Here is a 17,377-nt window from a genome sequence, read left to right on the forward strand (position 1 = left end):
CAAACCTAAAGAAGAGCAGGTCTGCAGAAAATATCCAGTCTGACTGCATAAAAGTTGGCAAATCAGTCAAACAGTCCCAAAAGCTCACTGCCCTATTCAAACAACATCAACAGCAGTCACCACAAGGACAACAGCAAACATTAAATCTTCCTGTTAAAACAAGGTAAGAATTATTAGTATATTACTTATTGCTAAAGATCGCAACTTGCAAAATAGTATTTGAAATTTCATTCTTATGCCAGTAAACTTGCTGGGATTTTTTATTATTATTTTTTTTATTTAATGTTTCTCATGGCTAAGCTGTTTTGAATTGAGAATTCATACTGGTACTAATATTGTTGTCCTTTGTTTCAGATGGGGATCCATTACCCAATGTCTGAAGAGTGTATGCATTCAAAAAATGCACCTCAGGCTCTTTGCAATCGGTGATGATGCCAAGCCATCTTTGGACATGTCCATTAGGAAGCTCCTGCTTTCAGAAATATTTTGGGATCGGACTGAGGGTATTCTCAAGCTTCTGAAGCCAGTGGTAGATGCCATCACTGCCATAGAAGGAGACAATAAAAAACCTTTTCTCTGGCAATGAAAGTGTTCAGTGATTTAAAGCATTCATTTGAAGAGAATCTCTCTTCATCCCAAATCCTCAAGAGTGAAAGAGATGCCTTCAAGGGAATAATTCGTGAAAAGAAGAAATTCCTGGTGAAAAGTATTTACCTTGCAGCCAAATTGGTGGATCCTTGTTACTGTGGATGTCACCTTTCCGGTGAAGAAGTGGTAAGTATTTTTTTTTTTCAATTTCTATTTTGTAATAATGTGTTCTTATTACCCCCAAAATCCAGTTTTACCCGTATGCCACTGCATATTCCTCCAAGTCCAGGACTTCCTCTGAGGAAGTCTTTTAAGGACGAAACGTTAGTAATAAAACTCCTACGGTCTTTTGGCGTTTACCTCACCACAGTTTCCGCTACAGATATACGTATCTCATATGTACAGTATATATTCACACACACACACACACACACACACACACACACACACACACACACACACACACACACACACACACACACTCACACACACACACACACACACACACACGCACACACACACACACACACACACACACACACACTCACACACACACACACACACACACACACACACACACACACACACACACACACACACACACACACACACACACACACACACACACACACACACATATATATATATATATATATATATATATATATATATATATATATATATATATATATATATATATATATATCAGATAATTTTATGACCGTCGCGCAAGGACTCGAACCTGCGCTGTACATGACGACAAGAGGCCCCCATGACTGCCGCCTTACACCGCTCGGCCACTGATGCTTAAAATCGTACGAACTCAGAACACTTACTGGTTCTCGAGATTGAGAAGGTCACTACCTGCAACCCTATTCTCATTTTTACCATACGACCAAGCACGCTCGTGGGAGGGGTAAGGACCAGATCGAATCCTTTTCACGCTTCTCGCCATTGTAACCATACGAGAAATTCGCTAGTGGACAGCGACATTAATCAGATAATTTTATGACCGTCGCGCAAGGACTCGAACCTGCGCTGTACATGACGACAAGAGGCCCCCATGACTGCCGCCTTACACCGCTCGACCACTGATGCTTAAAATCGTACGAACTCAGAACACTTACTGGTTCTCGAGATTGAGAAGGTCACTACCTGCAACCTTATTCTCATTTTTACCATACGACCAAGCACGCTCGTCCTTGCCCAGACATCTGCCAAAGAGGTGTGTGAAGAGATGAATGTGGAAGCTGCACTAAAGCAGAAAAGATTCAGAACTACTAAAAGGCAGTTCTCCTATGAGGCCTCTGATGAACCTATTACCGATGCCTTGAAGAAAGTGGAGTTTTCATTTTTCAGTGTAGTTGTGGATGTGGCCATTGAATCTTTGAGAGAGAGAACTGGAATGATGAGTGATGTTGCAAAGAAATTCAGTGTTCTCACGAACTTCCCTGATCTGCCAGTTAGTGAGCTAGAAAAGCAGGCAAAAGATTTGTGTAATACGCTCACACCTGGGGATCAGGCTGACTTAAATTATGATGAACTGATTGTAGAGATGCAGTCATTTCCAAAACAATGGCCAAAACAAAATATGCCAACATTTGACCTTTTTGTTTTTCTGGAGGAAAAAGGCCTGAAAGAGATCTATCCAAACATGTGGGTGGCATTAAGAATTGCTGTCACTACACCTGTGACTGTGGCATCTGCAGAGAGAAGCTTCTCTAAACTTAAGCTCATTAAAACATATTTAAGGTCTACTATGACACAGGAGCTAAACGGGCTGGCAATAATTAGTATTAATAGAGAAATATCCAAACAGGTTTCGTATGATGACACTACAGATGATTTTGCTGCAAGGAAGTCAAGAAGAGTCAGGTTTTAAATATGAAAAAAGTGAAGAAAATTGTTATTTAATAGTTTTAGCATAGACCTCAACGTATATGCATTGAGTTCCATGGTTTTAGATTGGCAAGATTACCTTTTCAGTTTATCTTAGGTAGGATTTGCAATAAAAATGTATAATGGTATTATTCTATTGAAATTTACAAAAATCGGTAGTATACTTTTGAGTATACTTTTCCTTGCTGTGTATGCATATACGTGAAGATGATTTATTAATAAAGTATGTTGTTTTTGTTGTGGAATTTGTGATGCTAGTTGTGTTCGAAATTGTTTAGGTTATTATTTCCAGTCCGGAGGGGGGAAGGAGGGAGGAAAGGTGGGGGGCGCCATAACGAATTCTTGCCTGGGGCGCCTGATGAACTAGAAACGGCCCTGCGTGGAAGCCCTCGTCATGGTGCAGGTGAACCGACATGACGCGAGGTGACCGAAACTCGTAGCCGTCTCTTCCGTGCCTGAGCGCTTCGATACCTGCACGCATTCGAGTGGAGCAAAAGGAAAACAGGTGAAAGAATTAAAAGAATTGAGATGCAATTGAACATTACGGATGTAAGTTACCTTCTCTATGCCTAATATTAATGAGACTGGTTTCCATAGATATATACATTAAGACATCTAAGCAATAGTATGTACATACTTTTACATATGGTTATCGATCCATGAAGGGGTATTAAGGCTGCTGTGAATGCCATCAGTCTCTGTTTTTTTTTTATTTATTTATTTATTTATTTTATTTTTTTTTTTTTTTTTGCTGCCTTCATGATGCGTATGATCATTTGCAAATTTGGTTACATCGTCGTGCACTTACTTATACAAATACAGTCTCATTTCTGTATGTGCAGACTTGAATTTTACAAAAACAAATATAATATTGTCATTTAAATAAATAGTTTAATATTGAGTATTTAGAGGATGAGGATCAAATATATTTCTACAATACATTGGCAGTGTGTATGAGATATATGGCTTACGGGAGCAGTTAACGCGGGAAAACGGTATGCATGAATTTGAGAAAACTGAATACATAGAGAACACAACTACAGCCTCACGGGAAAACGGTATGCATGAATTTGAGAAAACTGAACCCATAAATTAGAAAACGCAACTACAGCTTCGATATCTGAACGCATCTGAGTGAGAAACCATATTTTGTTGAGGAAAAATAGACAATTACTGATGTATAGTTGAACAGGACTGGTATGTTAACATACGAACGCCAATGTGCAAGCACGTGGACTGTTATTTTAATAATATGTATTAGTATGGTAGAGTAACATCTCCCCCAAAAATGTATTTAAAGTTACAAACCGACTAAAAGTGTAAAAAATATATCATTTCCGAATCTGGTTACACCGTCTTGCACACCCTAGGGTGGATGTTTATGAACTTTCTTATGCAAATACAGTTCCATTTCTGTATGTACAGACTTGAATTTTACATAAACAAATATATTATAATAAATTTAAATGAATAGTTTAATATTGATTATTTAGAGGATGAGGATCAAATATATTTCTACAATACATTGGCAGTGTGTATGAGATATATGGCTTACGGAAACAGTTTACGCGGAAAAAAGCTGTATGCATGAATTAGAGAAAACTGAATACATAAATTAGAGAACGGAATTACTATTGGAAAAGGATCTGTTTTCCTCATCCAAACAAACAAACAAACAATTTCTTACTTTAGTTAGACTAACTCAAAATGAGAAAGTTTAATCTTACCTTCTTGATATTTAGATGTAATTTATTGAAAAGGCGAAGACCTTTCGAGAGACTGTTTTTAACCACTGATCCCAAAATAACTGGATCACGGATCGGTGTCCTGATTATGAGGTCGGCGGCAGCCATGTTGGTGGTACCAAAACAAACCCACGCCACGCGATTGACTGATAGCATTGATAGCGTCCCTTACAGTTCTCGGCAGCTTTCGCTCCTATATACTGGTGTGTTTTACATATTCAACGATCATTTTACAATGCCAACTTGTGCTGCATTCAACTGCACCAACCGGAGAAAAGATGGATGTGAGCAGTCCTTCCACTCGTAAGTTTATTAAGGTTTTATTAGCCAAAACATCCCGATACCCATCAACAAATGATGCGGCCATCAGGAGCCATAAAATGTTGCCCACCAACTGTTTTGTTAGGTGTTGTCATGTTAATGCTTGTATTTATTATCTGTAAGAAATATATCTAGCAGCAACCCTAATGTAATCGTGGCAATAGCAGGATAAATATTTGTAATTTGAAAATATCTTATAAGGCTCAAACGCTGTCCAGAGCTGTGTATCTGTATAGAACCAGTTGTTCTTCCTGATCACATGTGTAGGCTTTTTCTATATTGTGAAGTGAGGAATTCGTATTAGATGGGCTGAATTACTATTCGGGGCCCGTTCAAAAATTATGTAACGTTTTTATGGTGAAATTCGACACCCCCCACCCCATGTACTATTATGTTTCAACTCATAAGAATTTATCCTTCTACCGGTCTCAACTACTGTTACGGAAGAGTATGATTTTTCAGAGAAAAAAAAATGGGTATGTGTCTTCGTTTCTATTTAATGAATATGAACTACTAGTACTATTGTAACTGATGTATGTACATTCTTTTTACTGAACGTTTTCCGTGTCAAAGTTTCTGTTTCAGGATCGATGTGAAATATATTGTTTCAAAAGCACCGATGCATATCATTGTATATCAATATCGTCCAATATTTAAGGCACCTGTAATGTGCTGTACACGATACAATAGCAATATCCACAATAAATACTAATGTAGGTTTTGTTCTGTAAAGATTCACTGGAGTTTTTTTTTAATATTGTGAATACGTGTATGTTTAGTGACGGGTGAATTTTGTTTGTTGAAATACATGTGTAGTTAGTAGTGTAAATAAAGTAATTGTAATCCAGTAATCAACTGTGTCCATTTCAATGACCAGATGACTAAATTTCGAAAAAACGCCGAAGATGACTGCTTGTCAAGATTCGAGAAATTGAGATTATAACATGTGGTCACACTCACACACACATATGCGAAGGCCTTATTTATGCTCCGCACAAAATAATGTACATAGGATACATAGGATACAACCATTGATAAATGATAGCCAGCATGGTTTCAGACGGAAACGTTCTTGCGTGACTAACTCGAATTCTACAACACAGTTATCTCGAATTATGACAAAAGAAACAATATATATTTAATATATCTAGATTGTGCAAAAGCTTTTGATACCGTCCCACACGAAAGACTACTTACTAAATTAGCTTTACACGGAATAAGTGGTAGCCTATTAGGTTGGACTAGTAATTGGTTGAATGGTAGAAAACTGAGAGTTGTTTTAAATGGAAAAACTTCTAGATGGAAAAATGTTACAAGTGGAGTTCCTCAGGGTTCCGTTCTTGGGACACTTCTATTCATAGTATATATAAATGATATAGACCATAGATTAAAATCTACTGTTTCCAAATTTGCTGATGATACAAAACTGTGCGGAGTGGCAAATGATCACTCAAACCAATTAGATATTCAACAAGATTTAGATAAATTACAGCAATGGTCTGAAAAGTGGCTAATGAAATTTAACACAAGTAAATGCAAGGTAATGCACATAGGCAAAAATAACAGTAAGTACGATTGCAAGTTATTTGGAAATTCGTTAACAAAAGTGGATAGTGAAAAAGATCTCGGCGTAATTATCAGTAACGACCTCAAATCATCCAAGCAGTGTATTTCAGCCTCTGAGAAAGCAAATAAAATTCAAGGACTGATTGCGCGATCTTTTGATTTCAAAAGTCCATCACTCATTAACAAGCTATATAAATCGTTAGTTCGTCCACATTTGGAATATGCTGTTTTTGTATGGTCACCCAATCTCATTAAAGACATTGACAGACTGGAAAAAGTACAACGGCGAGCCACAAAACTGATTCCAAATATCAAAAATAAATCATACGAAAATCGACTAAAACATATGAATCTGTTTTCCCTAAAAATGCGTAGACTCAGAGGTGACTTGATACAGGTCTTTAAGATTTTAAAGGGAATTGAAAACATCAAGTGACAAAATTTTCACATTAAATGAGAATCAGACAAGAAACAATGGTCTCAAAATGTCCGGAAATAGATTCAATTTGGAAGTAGGTAGAAACAACTTTGCCAACCGTGTAGTTAATGAATGGAATAAACTTCCTGCACAGGTAGTGCAATGTAGTTCAGTTCGAAGCTTTAAGAATTATTTAGATAAACACCTAAGCAAGATGCTGTAATGATTATAATTTATTTTATATTATTTGTTTTTGTTTTGTTATCATTTGTCTGTCTGATTTTCATTTATTATTAGTTATATGTCAATTTATTATTATTTACTATTTACCTGTTTGTTTATTACTTAACTATACCTATGCATTTATTTATGTATTTTATTTGTTATTTACATTATTATAGTTTTTATTTATTATTTTATTACCAATATGATTTTTTCGCATCCGACCTAGATATGGATCAAAAGGTCTCCTGTCGGCATGCTCCGCCTTTGTAATCTATATTGTTATGTAGATCAGTGGAGACAAGTTAAAACATCTACATGTTCTCTTGTTAATGTCAGTTTTAGCGTACTTGTTTGATTACTTTTATGGTCAAATACCGTTACATGTAGACATGTACTGTTTCATAAACCACACAGGAAAACTTATTTACAGATGGCATCACTATCACGCAGCCCATACCAGCCACATAGGCCACGAGAGTAACACGACAGCTCCGATGACCGGCGGAGTGGTTCACACGTGCTAATGTTTTGGTACTACCAATATGGCGGCCATGTCCCGCCTGCCCGCCTCACTCCTGGGGCAGCCCACGACCCATATACTCGATCCAGGTGTTATGCAGATCAGTCATGGTGCAGGTGATCTAACATGACGCGAAGTAACTGAAACACGTAGCCGTCTCTTCCGTGCCTGGGCGCTTCGATACCTGCACGCATTTGAGTGGAGAAAAAAGGAAATAAGTGAAAGAATGAAAAGAATTGAAATGGAATAGAACATTACGGATGTAAACCACCTTCTCTTTTCTTAAAGCTTCGTAGGTTAGATTATATACCTTATACATATTTCATATCAACGATACCGGTTCCCAATAAACTATATACATCAAGTCACCTGAGTGAGAAAACGTAAATAAAGGAAAGTAAGATATGATATTAAGTTCAGTGGCACGAACAGGAATACAATGTAAAACATGGATGCAAACGTGCACGTATAAAATATTGAGACTAAGTATTAATGTGAACCAGATCACAATTATGAGATTCATGTGTATGAGACTAGATAACGTCTCAGTAAAAATACTTGATGTCAAAACAGTATTTTAATACTTCCCGTATTTATTATTTGCGAATCTGGTTACCTCGTCATGCACACCCTTGGGTAAATGTTTATGATTAATTTACTTATGCAAATACAGTCCCATTTATGTATATACAGGCTTGAATTTTACATAACCACAAATACTATTATATTACTTAAATAAAGTTTAATATTGAGTAATTAGAGGATGAGGATCAAATATATTTTTACAATACATTGGCAATGTGTATGAGATATAGGCTTACGGAAACAGTTTACGCGGGAAAACGGTATGCACGAATTAGAGAAAACTGAATACATAAATTAGAGAACGGGATTACAGCTTCGATACCTGAACGCATCTGAGTGAGAAAACTTAATAAACAAAGGAAAGAAAGAAAAGAACTGAAGTGCAGTGGCATGAAAAGGAATAGAATGAAAACAAAAAAACATGTAAACAAACCTGTACGTATTCGAGTGAGAGAAAAGATAAACAAAGAAAATAAACTGAATGCAATGACACTAAATGGGATAAAATTGAAAACATGTAAACAAACCGGCACGCATTCAAGTGAGAAAGAAACATAAATAAAAAAGAAAAAGAAAATGCATGAAATGAAATGACACTATTATAATGTAATATTGATGTATTGTAATAATAATTGACAAAATTGTTTAACTCTCTATTGCTATATCAAATTGGAGTGCACTTCTTTAGAATTACCTATTTAAGGTATATGTTACAAATGATACAACTAGTGAAAATTGTAAATACTCGTCCAACTACTGGCAGTGTAACGTTGTGTGAATCAAGATCGAATGTTGGGTTTCATGTCTTCAAATTTGCTGCTCCTGGCCTAGAAAGTACAGTACACAATAGCTTTCCATAGCACATTTTATAGATAGAGAATATCAACAGCTTTAAGTAAAAGTTGAAATTTTCACTATTCTCCAAGTGCTATGATCTCAATGATGTAACTGCTACCGAAGCATATATTATTATGTGTATGGAATGAAATTAGATGAATAATATAAAACAAATGATAGTCAATGGAAAATGTAAAGAAAAATGAGTTAAAGTAGGAAAAATAATATCTTACACTCCACTAAGTAAAATAAGGTGAAGTTGTATAAAAGATTTTACTTGGGCGACCCTTGCTTGATACGGGTTCAAAACCTGGCATAACAACAACAACAACAAAGTATATACGGGCAGTAAGTCTTCTAATACACAAATTTTGTTGAAGGTGATGCTGTTTGCTGCATTAATAATTTTCTACTCTGCAGAACTCGTGCGATCTGGATTTCGGCTCATCTGAGCCTTCTTCAGGGAGTACGTCAAATGTCATCAAAGTGCGATATTTGACGACGCGAAATTATTCGACTAGGGGAGATCACCTGATAGATGAAAATGATGCATGAAGTATCTCCTCATGCTTCTGGCCTACCCTGTGTTCTCATACTGGGTAGCGCTAGTAAATCAAGTGCCTGTATATTCAAGTTGGGGTTTTTATCCTTGATATAAAGGGCCTCGCTTATCTTTAACTTTCTCGGGTCCATGCAGGTTTCCAAGATTTTCGTGTTCTGTTCTAATTCTTCTCGTGTAATGTGGTATCCATGTGATGCCAAAGCTTGGTTCTTTGGGGCTCCTGTGTATTTGTGTCCAACCAGTCTGGATTCCAGCTTCATAGTCGTCATGCCTATGTACGAGGAAGGAAGGGCTTCGCAGTTCCCTTTTGTGCATTTATATTCGTATATGACATGAGACTTTTTCAGCTCATTCCTCTCTTGGCGGGTGTTGTTTTGGAGAAGCAGATTGGAGGTTTTCTTACTTTTATAAAAGATAAGTTTGATAGAAGTGTTTTCATTCATAGGCTTTAAGTTTCTTTTGACGCTGTCTTTGATGGCCTTTTCATCTTCTTTGTAAGCTGTAGAAGTGTGACTTGTAAAAAAGTTTTATTTCTGCTTGGTTTGGAGTATTGTTGGAGTTGGTGTACCATTTGTTTAAGATATTTTCGGTAACTTTATTAATTTCTTTGTTGCTGAAGCCGTTATCTATTAGTACCTGGGTAGTGCGTTCGAGTTCTTGGTGGACTTTTGACCAGGTATCACAGTGCGTAAGTGCTCGGCGGACATAAGCTCCAATGGTAGATTGCTTATATCGATTGGGGCACTCACTGTTTCCGTTGAGACATTGGCCTCCATTGGAAGGCTTCGTGTAGACATTGGTGGTGAAATTATGTCCACTTTGGGTAACAAGGACATCAAGGAAGGGCATGGAGTTACCCACACTGTGTTCAGTTGTGAATTTAAGTCCTTAATTTAAGACGAAGGTAAAGGGTTGAGAGCGACACTGAGTCAATGGACTGATGCAGGATGTCTTTGTGACTCTAACTTGTTACTGATCTACCTCCTCCTCTTCCCTCCTCCCCACGTTCCTAAGGTTAACATGGTCTACTTCAGGAATGGGCAACCTTTTTAAGTGTGGGTGGCAAAACTAGCCAAATCTTTAATACAAAAATTTCTCGCGTGCCATCGGAATGAAATGATAGGCGTGCATACGAGGACCTATAAGGGTCCCTATCGGCCGCTGAACGCAAGCATGCGGTTACCAATGGCCATACAAAACATAAAAAAAAAAGCTGGATATTATTATTTTTTAATCGACTTCTGGGTTTCGCATATCGGATAAAAGCCGTTAGTATGCCAGGTTTTGCACCCGTATCAAGCAAGGGTCGCCCATCCCTGTTCTATGGCGTATTCCACTGTATGCAACATGATTTAAAGGAATATTAACCCCCATCCATTTTGAATTATTCTATTCTACATAGAATATGGTAAAATGTTTTATACAACTTCACCTTATTTCACTTAGTGCAGTGTAAGGTATTATTTTCCTACTTTAACTCATTTTCCTTTACATTTTCCATTGACTATCATTTGTTTTCTTCATATTATTCATCTAGTTTCATTTCGTATAGATAACGATATATGCTTCGTTAAAAGTTACACTATCGAGATCATAGCACTTGGAGAATGGTGAAATTTTCAACTTTTACTTAAAGCTTTTGATATTCTCTATCTTTAAAATGTGCAATGGAAAGCTATTGTGTACTGTACTCTTTGCGTCAGGAACAGCATATTTGAAGACATGAAACCCAACATTCGATCTTGGTTCACACAACGTTACACTGCCAGTAGTTGGACGAGTGTTTACAATTTCCACTTGTTGTATCACTTGTAACATATCCCTTAAATAGGTAAATCTAAAGAAGTGCACTCCAAATTCATATAGCAATAGAAAGTTAAACAATTTTGTCAATTATTATTACAATACATCAATATACATTATAATAGTGTCATTTCATCTCATGCATTTTCTTTTTCTCTTTTATTTATGTTTCTTTCTGACTTGAATGCGTGTTGGTTTGTTTACATGTTTTCAATCTTACCCATGTAGTGTCATTGCATTCAGTTTATTTTCTTTACTTGTTTATTTTTTCTCTCACTCGAATGCGCACAGGTTTGTTTACATGTCTTTTTTTTCATTCTATTCCTTTTCATGCCACTGCACTTCAGTTCTTTTCTTTGTTTTCTTTATTTATTATGTTTTTTCACCCAGATGCGTTGAGGTATCGAAGCTGTAATTCCGTTCTCTAATTTATGAATTCAGTTTTCTCTAATTAATGCATACCGTTTTCCCGCGTAAACTGTTTCCGTAAGCCATCTCATACACACGTGCCAATGTATTGTAAAAATATATTTGATCCTCATCCTCTAAATAATCAATATTAAACTATTTATTTAAATGACAATAATATAATATTTTTGTTTGTGGAAAATTCAAGTCTGTACATACAGAAATAGTACTGTAATTGCATAAGTAAGTTCATAAACATCCACTCAAGGGTGTGCACGACGATGTAACCAGATTTGCAAATGACCAATATTTCATAGTATTGTGTTTATTAAAAAATCATTTATATATCTGAAGTAGTAGTATCGTTCAAAATTCGAAAGATTATTGTTTGCAACTCAAGCTGTATTTCTGGTTCTATTTAATAAATTATTGTGATTGTTATGTCATTGTAAAGGGAAAAAGTCATACTTTAAGTGGTGCTACTACAGTATGTTATCTGTCGCGCTAGTGAGTGAATGGAGGGTGTCTGAGGGTGGGTGTGGTGTATAAACTTTCGTCTGTCTGCATGTATGGGTTCATGTTTGGAGGGTGCATGTGGGAGTTTGTTAATACACATATAATGAGCTTTGACTAATTTGTAATAAATGTTTTCCTAAAAACTAACCTAACCTAACTTGACTAATTTGTAATAAATGTTTTCCTAAAAACTGTTTTTTATGCTCCCTTGTTTTAATACTTACTTCATACAAATTAGCCCAGCACGTGATCCAAAGACCAAGGTGAATACTCAAGGATATATTAGATTTCATTGTCAGCATGTTTTTTATTTATTTCCTCAATTATTGTTTCATACAAATTAGTTTATATTCTTATTTAGAAACAGAAGCACATTGGCATTTTCATCACTTAAGCATCATAAGTTAATTGACAATGACCTTCCGCCCTCCAGGGGGTAATTGGCCGCTACCCTTATTCAAACTGTCCTTGTTCCTTTGTTTCATGTATATATTATCTATGCATTTCTATTTCTATTCAAGTGTTGGAAGGAGGGAACTGTACCGGAGGCATGGAAACACGCCATAGTGATTCCTATCCCCAAGAGTGGTAAACCCCGGAACAAGATAGCCAACCACAGGCCTGTTTCGCTCACCTTCCACGTAGGGAAAATCTACGAGAGGATGGTACTCAACCGACTGTCGCACTTCGTGGAATCAAGAAGAGCCCTTCCAACACTCCAGGCAGGCTTTAGGAAGAGACGAAGCGTCACGGACCACATCGTGAGGCTGTCTGAACATATCCGAAGGGCCCAGCGACAGAGGAGGATCTTGCACACCTGCTTCCTGGACATGGCCAAAGCATTCGACACGGTCTGGCACGCCAAGCTCCTTCACAAACTAAAATCCTTGGGAGTCTCCCCAGCTATCTACGCTTTCACCCGATCGTTCCTCTCCAATCGCTCCATCTCGGTGAGATGGAAGGGAACCCTCAGCCAACAGGCCCCCGTCGACATGGGAGTCCCCCAAGGCTCTGTCGTGGCCCCCCTACTCTTCACACTACTGCTGGCGGATGTCGAGGACGACTTAGGTCGAGAACGACGTAAGTCGAGGACCCCCGGAGTAGATAGAATCCAATGCTTTGACATAAGCCCTTCGACGAAGGTAAAGGGTTGAGAGCGACACTGAGTCAATGGACTGATGCAGGAAGTCTTTGTGACTCTAAACTTGTTACTGATCTACCTCCTCCTCTTCCCTCCCCCTCCTCCTCCTTCCCACGTTCCTAAGGTTAACATGGTCTATTTCAGGAATGGGCAACCTTTTTAAGTGTGGGTGCCAAAGCTAGCCAAATCTTTAATACAAAATTTTCTTGCGTGCCATCGGAATGAAATGATAGGCGTGCATACGAGGACCTATAAGGGTATTATTATTTTTTAATTGACTTCTGGGTTTCGCATGTCGGATAAAAGCCGTTAGTATGCCAGGTTTTGCACCCGTGTCAAGCAAGGGTCGCCCATCCCTGTTCTATGGCGTATTCCACTGTATGCAATATGATTTAAAGGAATATTAACCCCCATCCATTTTGAATTATTCTATTCTACATAGAATAAAGTAAAATCTTTTATACAACTTCACCTTGTTTTACTTAGTGCAGTGTAAGATAATATTTTTCCTACTTTAACTCATTTTCCTTTACATTTTCCATTGACTATCATTTGTTTTCTTCATATTATTCATCTAGTTTCATTCCGTATAGATAATGATATATGCTTCGTTAAAAGTTACATTATCGAGATAATAGCACTTGGAGAATAGTGAAAATTTCAACTTTTACTTAAAGCTTTTGATATTCTCTATCTTTAAAATGTGCTATGGAAAGCTATTGTGTACTGTACTCACTAAGTCAGGAGCAGCAAATTTGAAGACATGAAACCCAACATTCGATCTTGGTTCACACAATGTTACACTGCGAGTAGTTGGACGAGTATTAACAATTTTCACTTGTTGTATCACTTGTAACATATCCCTTAAATAGGTAAATCTAAAGAAGTGCACTCCAAATTGATATAGAAATAGAGAGTTAATTTTTTTTGTCAGTTATTATTACGATACATCAATATTACATTATAATAGTGTCATTTCATCTCATGCATTTTCTTTTTCTTTTTTATTTATATGTTTCTTTCTCACTTGAATGCGTGTTGGTTTGTTTACATGTTTTCAATTTTATCCCATTTAGTGTCATTGCATTCAGTTTATTTTTTCTCTCACTCGAATGCGTACAGGTTTGTTTACATTTTTTGTTTTTCATTCTATTCCTTTTCATGCCACTGCACTTCAGTTCTTTTTTTCCTTGCCTTTATTTATTATGTTTTCTCACTCAGATGCGCTCAGGTATCGAAGCTGTAATTCCGTTCTCTAATTTATGTATTAAGTTTTCTCTAATTCATGCATACCGTTTTCCCGCGTAAACTGTTTCCGTAAGCCATATATCTCATACACACTGCCATTAATATATTTGATCCTCATCCTCTATTTACTCAATATTAAACTATTTATTTAAGTGACAATATAATAATATTTGTGTTTATGTAAAATTCAAGCCTGTATATACATAAATGAGACTGTATTTGCATAAGTAAATTAATCATAAACATTCACCCTAGGGTGTGCACGACGACGTAACCAGATTCGCAAATGACCAAGATAAATTGGATGAAGGATGTATTACCACAATCAAGTAACTAGTCTCCTTCATACATTTAATGTGGGTAAATGACGTTACTCTTCACTTCCAATTCTCATTTTTTCATGCGCGCAGGTTTGCATGCATGTGTTTCATTCTACTCCTAACGATGAAATTAACTAGTCTCTTTCATACAATTAATATGGGTAAATAACGTTACTCTTCACTTCCAATTCTCATTTTTTCATGCGTGCAGGTTTGCATGCATGTTTTTCATTCTATTCCTTATCGTGCCACTGAACTTAATTTCTTATCTTTCTTTCCTTTATTTATGTTTTCTCACTCAGGTGCGTTCAGGTATCTAATTTATGTATTCGGTTGTCTCTAATTCATGCAGACCATTTTCCCGCTTAAACTGTTCCCATAAGCCATATATCTACACATTGCTAATGCATTGTGAAAATATATTTGATCCTCATCCTTTAAATACTCAATATTAAACTATTCATTTAAATGATAATATTATATTTGTGTTTATGTAAAACTCAAGTCTGTACGTACAGAAATGGGACTATTTGCATAAGTAAGTTCATGAACATGTAAACCAAGGGTGTGCACGACGATGTAACCATATGTGCAAATAAATTTCAGTTATCCATAACTATTATACCAATCGTAGAAAATGTATACGAATTTCGGGCTTAAAAATCCCCTTGGGGAAACATTGTTGTGAATATACATAAAGGTGGACATTGTAATAATTGGTTGACTTAATGTATATAGTATAATGGAAACCGGTGTCGTTGATATGAAATATGTGTAAGATACTTTAACCTACGAAGCTTTAAGAAAACAGAAAGTGGTTTACATCCGTAATATTCTATTCCATTTCAATTATTTTCATTCTTTCACTTGTTTTCTTTGTTCTCCACTCGAATGCGTGCAGGTATCGAAGCGCCCAGACACGGAAGAGACATCTACGAGTTTCCGTCACTTCCACTGATCTAAAAATAACTGGATCACGGATCGGTGTCCTGACTATGAGGTGGGCGGCAGCCATGTTGGTAGTACCAAAACAAACCCACGCCACGCGATTCACTGATAGCTTTCGCTCCTATATACTGGTGTGTTTTACATATTTAACGATCATTTTACAATGCCAGCTTGTGCTGTATTCAACTGCACCAACCGGAGAAAAGGTGGATGTGAGCAGTCCTTCCACTCGTAAGTAAATTAAGGTTTTATTACCCATAACATCCCGATACCCATCAACAAATGATGCGGCCATCAGGAGCCATAAAATGTTGCCCACCAACTGTTTTGTTAGGTGTTGTCATGTTAATGCTATGTATTTATTATCTGTAAGAAATAGATCTAGCAGCAACCCATTTGTCACGAATGTAATCGTGGCAATAGCAGGATAAATATCTATCATCTAAAAATATCTTATAAGGCTCAAACGCTGTCCAGAGCTGTGTAGCTGTATAGAACCAGTTGTTCTTCCTGATTACATGTGTAGGCTTTTTCTATATTGTGAAGTGTGAGGAATTCATATTAGATGGGCTGAATTACTATTCGGGGCCCGTTCAAAAATTATGTAACGTTTTTTCTGGTGAAATTCGACACCCCCCACCCCATGTACTATTATGTTTCAACTCATAAGAATTTATCCTTCTACCGATCTCAGCTACTGTTACGGAAGAGTATGATTTTTCAGGACCAAACATAGCGGGTATGTGTCTTCGTTTCTATTTAATGAATATGAACTACTAGTACTATTGTAACTGATGTATGTACATTCTTTTTACTGAACGATTTCCGTGTCAAAGTTTCTGTTTCAGGATCGATGAGAAATATATTGTTTCAAAAGCACCGATGCATATCCATGTATATCACTATCGTCCAATATTTAAGGCACCTGTAATGTGCTGTACACGATACAATAGCAATATTCACAATAAATACTAATGTAGGTTTTGTTCTGTAAAGATTCACTGGAGGTTTCTTGGAATATTATGGATACGTGTATGTTTAGTGACAGGTGAAATTTGTTTGTTGAAATACATGTGTAGTTAGTTGTGCAAATAAAGTAATTGTAATCCAGTAATTAACTGTGTGCATTTCAATGACCAGATGACTAGATTTCGAAAAACGCTTGTCAAGATTCGAGAGATTGAGCTTATAACATGTGGTCACACTCACACACACACTGCAGTTGTAGATGACTGTGAGGCTGATACATATGTTGTCTCCACGGCCAAAAGATACAGTTTGCCATTGGATAACTCTGATGATGGTGAGGACAGTGACCTGTCTGATGTCTCTGATTTTGACCCATTGTCCCCATACAAGGAAGCTGTAGTTGGTTACATAGCAGGTTATGTAGTTAGGATGGTGGAGAGACGTGTGCGATGCCCTACCTGCATCGGTGCCTTGCGCGCATCTCCTGATGATGATACTGATCAGCAGAAGTACGGTCTAGTGTCTCGCAAAGACCACGGAGGACTGGTGCGAGCTGCTGACAGTGTTATCAGAGTTTGCGAGGTAACTGAAAAATGTTTCCAAAGCATTCTCAAGGTCAACAACGGAGAGCCGCCCCCAAAAGCAGCAAATGTACCTGCCACCATAGCAGTCACAGTCCTGAGTCACCTTGCAGCCGTCCCCCTATTTTCCTCTCTCAGCGACCACATATTCGACACAACCCCGGATTCTAACCACAT

General features: G+C 37.1%; 1 protein-coding gene across 1 annotated transcript; it reads left to right on the top strand.

The window, feature by feature from the left end:
• Positions 1-582: 582 nt before the first annotated feature.
• On the top strand, positions 583-2,470 carry LOC143022291 (uncharacterized). The gene is made up of 2 exons (XM_076180436.1): positions 583-774; positions 1,799-2,470. Exons 1-2 carry the CDS (start codon positions 583-585, stop codon positions 2,468-2,470), a joined length of 864 nt encoding a protein of 287 aa, XP_076036551.1.
• The last annotated feature ends 14,907 nt before the right edge of the window (positions 2,471-17,377 follow it).

This window comes from Oratosquilla oratoria, chromosome 44, assembly GCF_046742065.1.
Source record: "Oratosquilla oratoria isolate Oo_2021 chromosome 44, ASM4674206v1, whole genome shotgun sequence".
NCBI lineage: Eukaryota > Metazoa > Arthropoda > Malacostraca > Stomatopoda > Squillidae > Oratosquilla > Oratosquilla oratoria.

Bases quoted from the DNA above. Each gene is read 5' to 3' on its own strand.
- LOC143022291 (XM_076180436.1), top strand. From the start codon at position 583: ATGAAAGTGTTCAGTGATTTAAAGCATTCATTTGAAGAGAATCTCTCT. The intron at 775-1,798 runs GTAAGTATTTTT...GTCCTTGCCCAG, and splicing joins ACCTTTCCGGTGAAGAAGTG to ACATCTGCCAAAGAGGTGTG.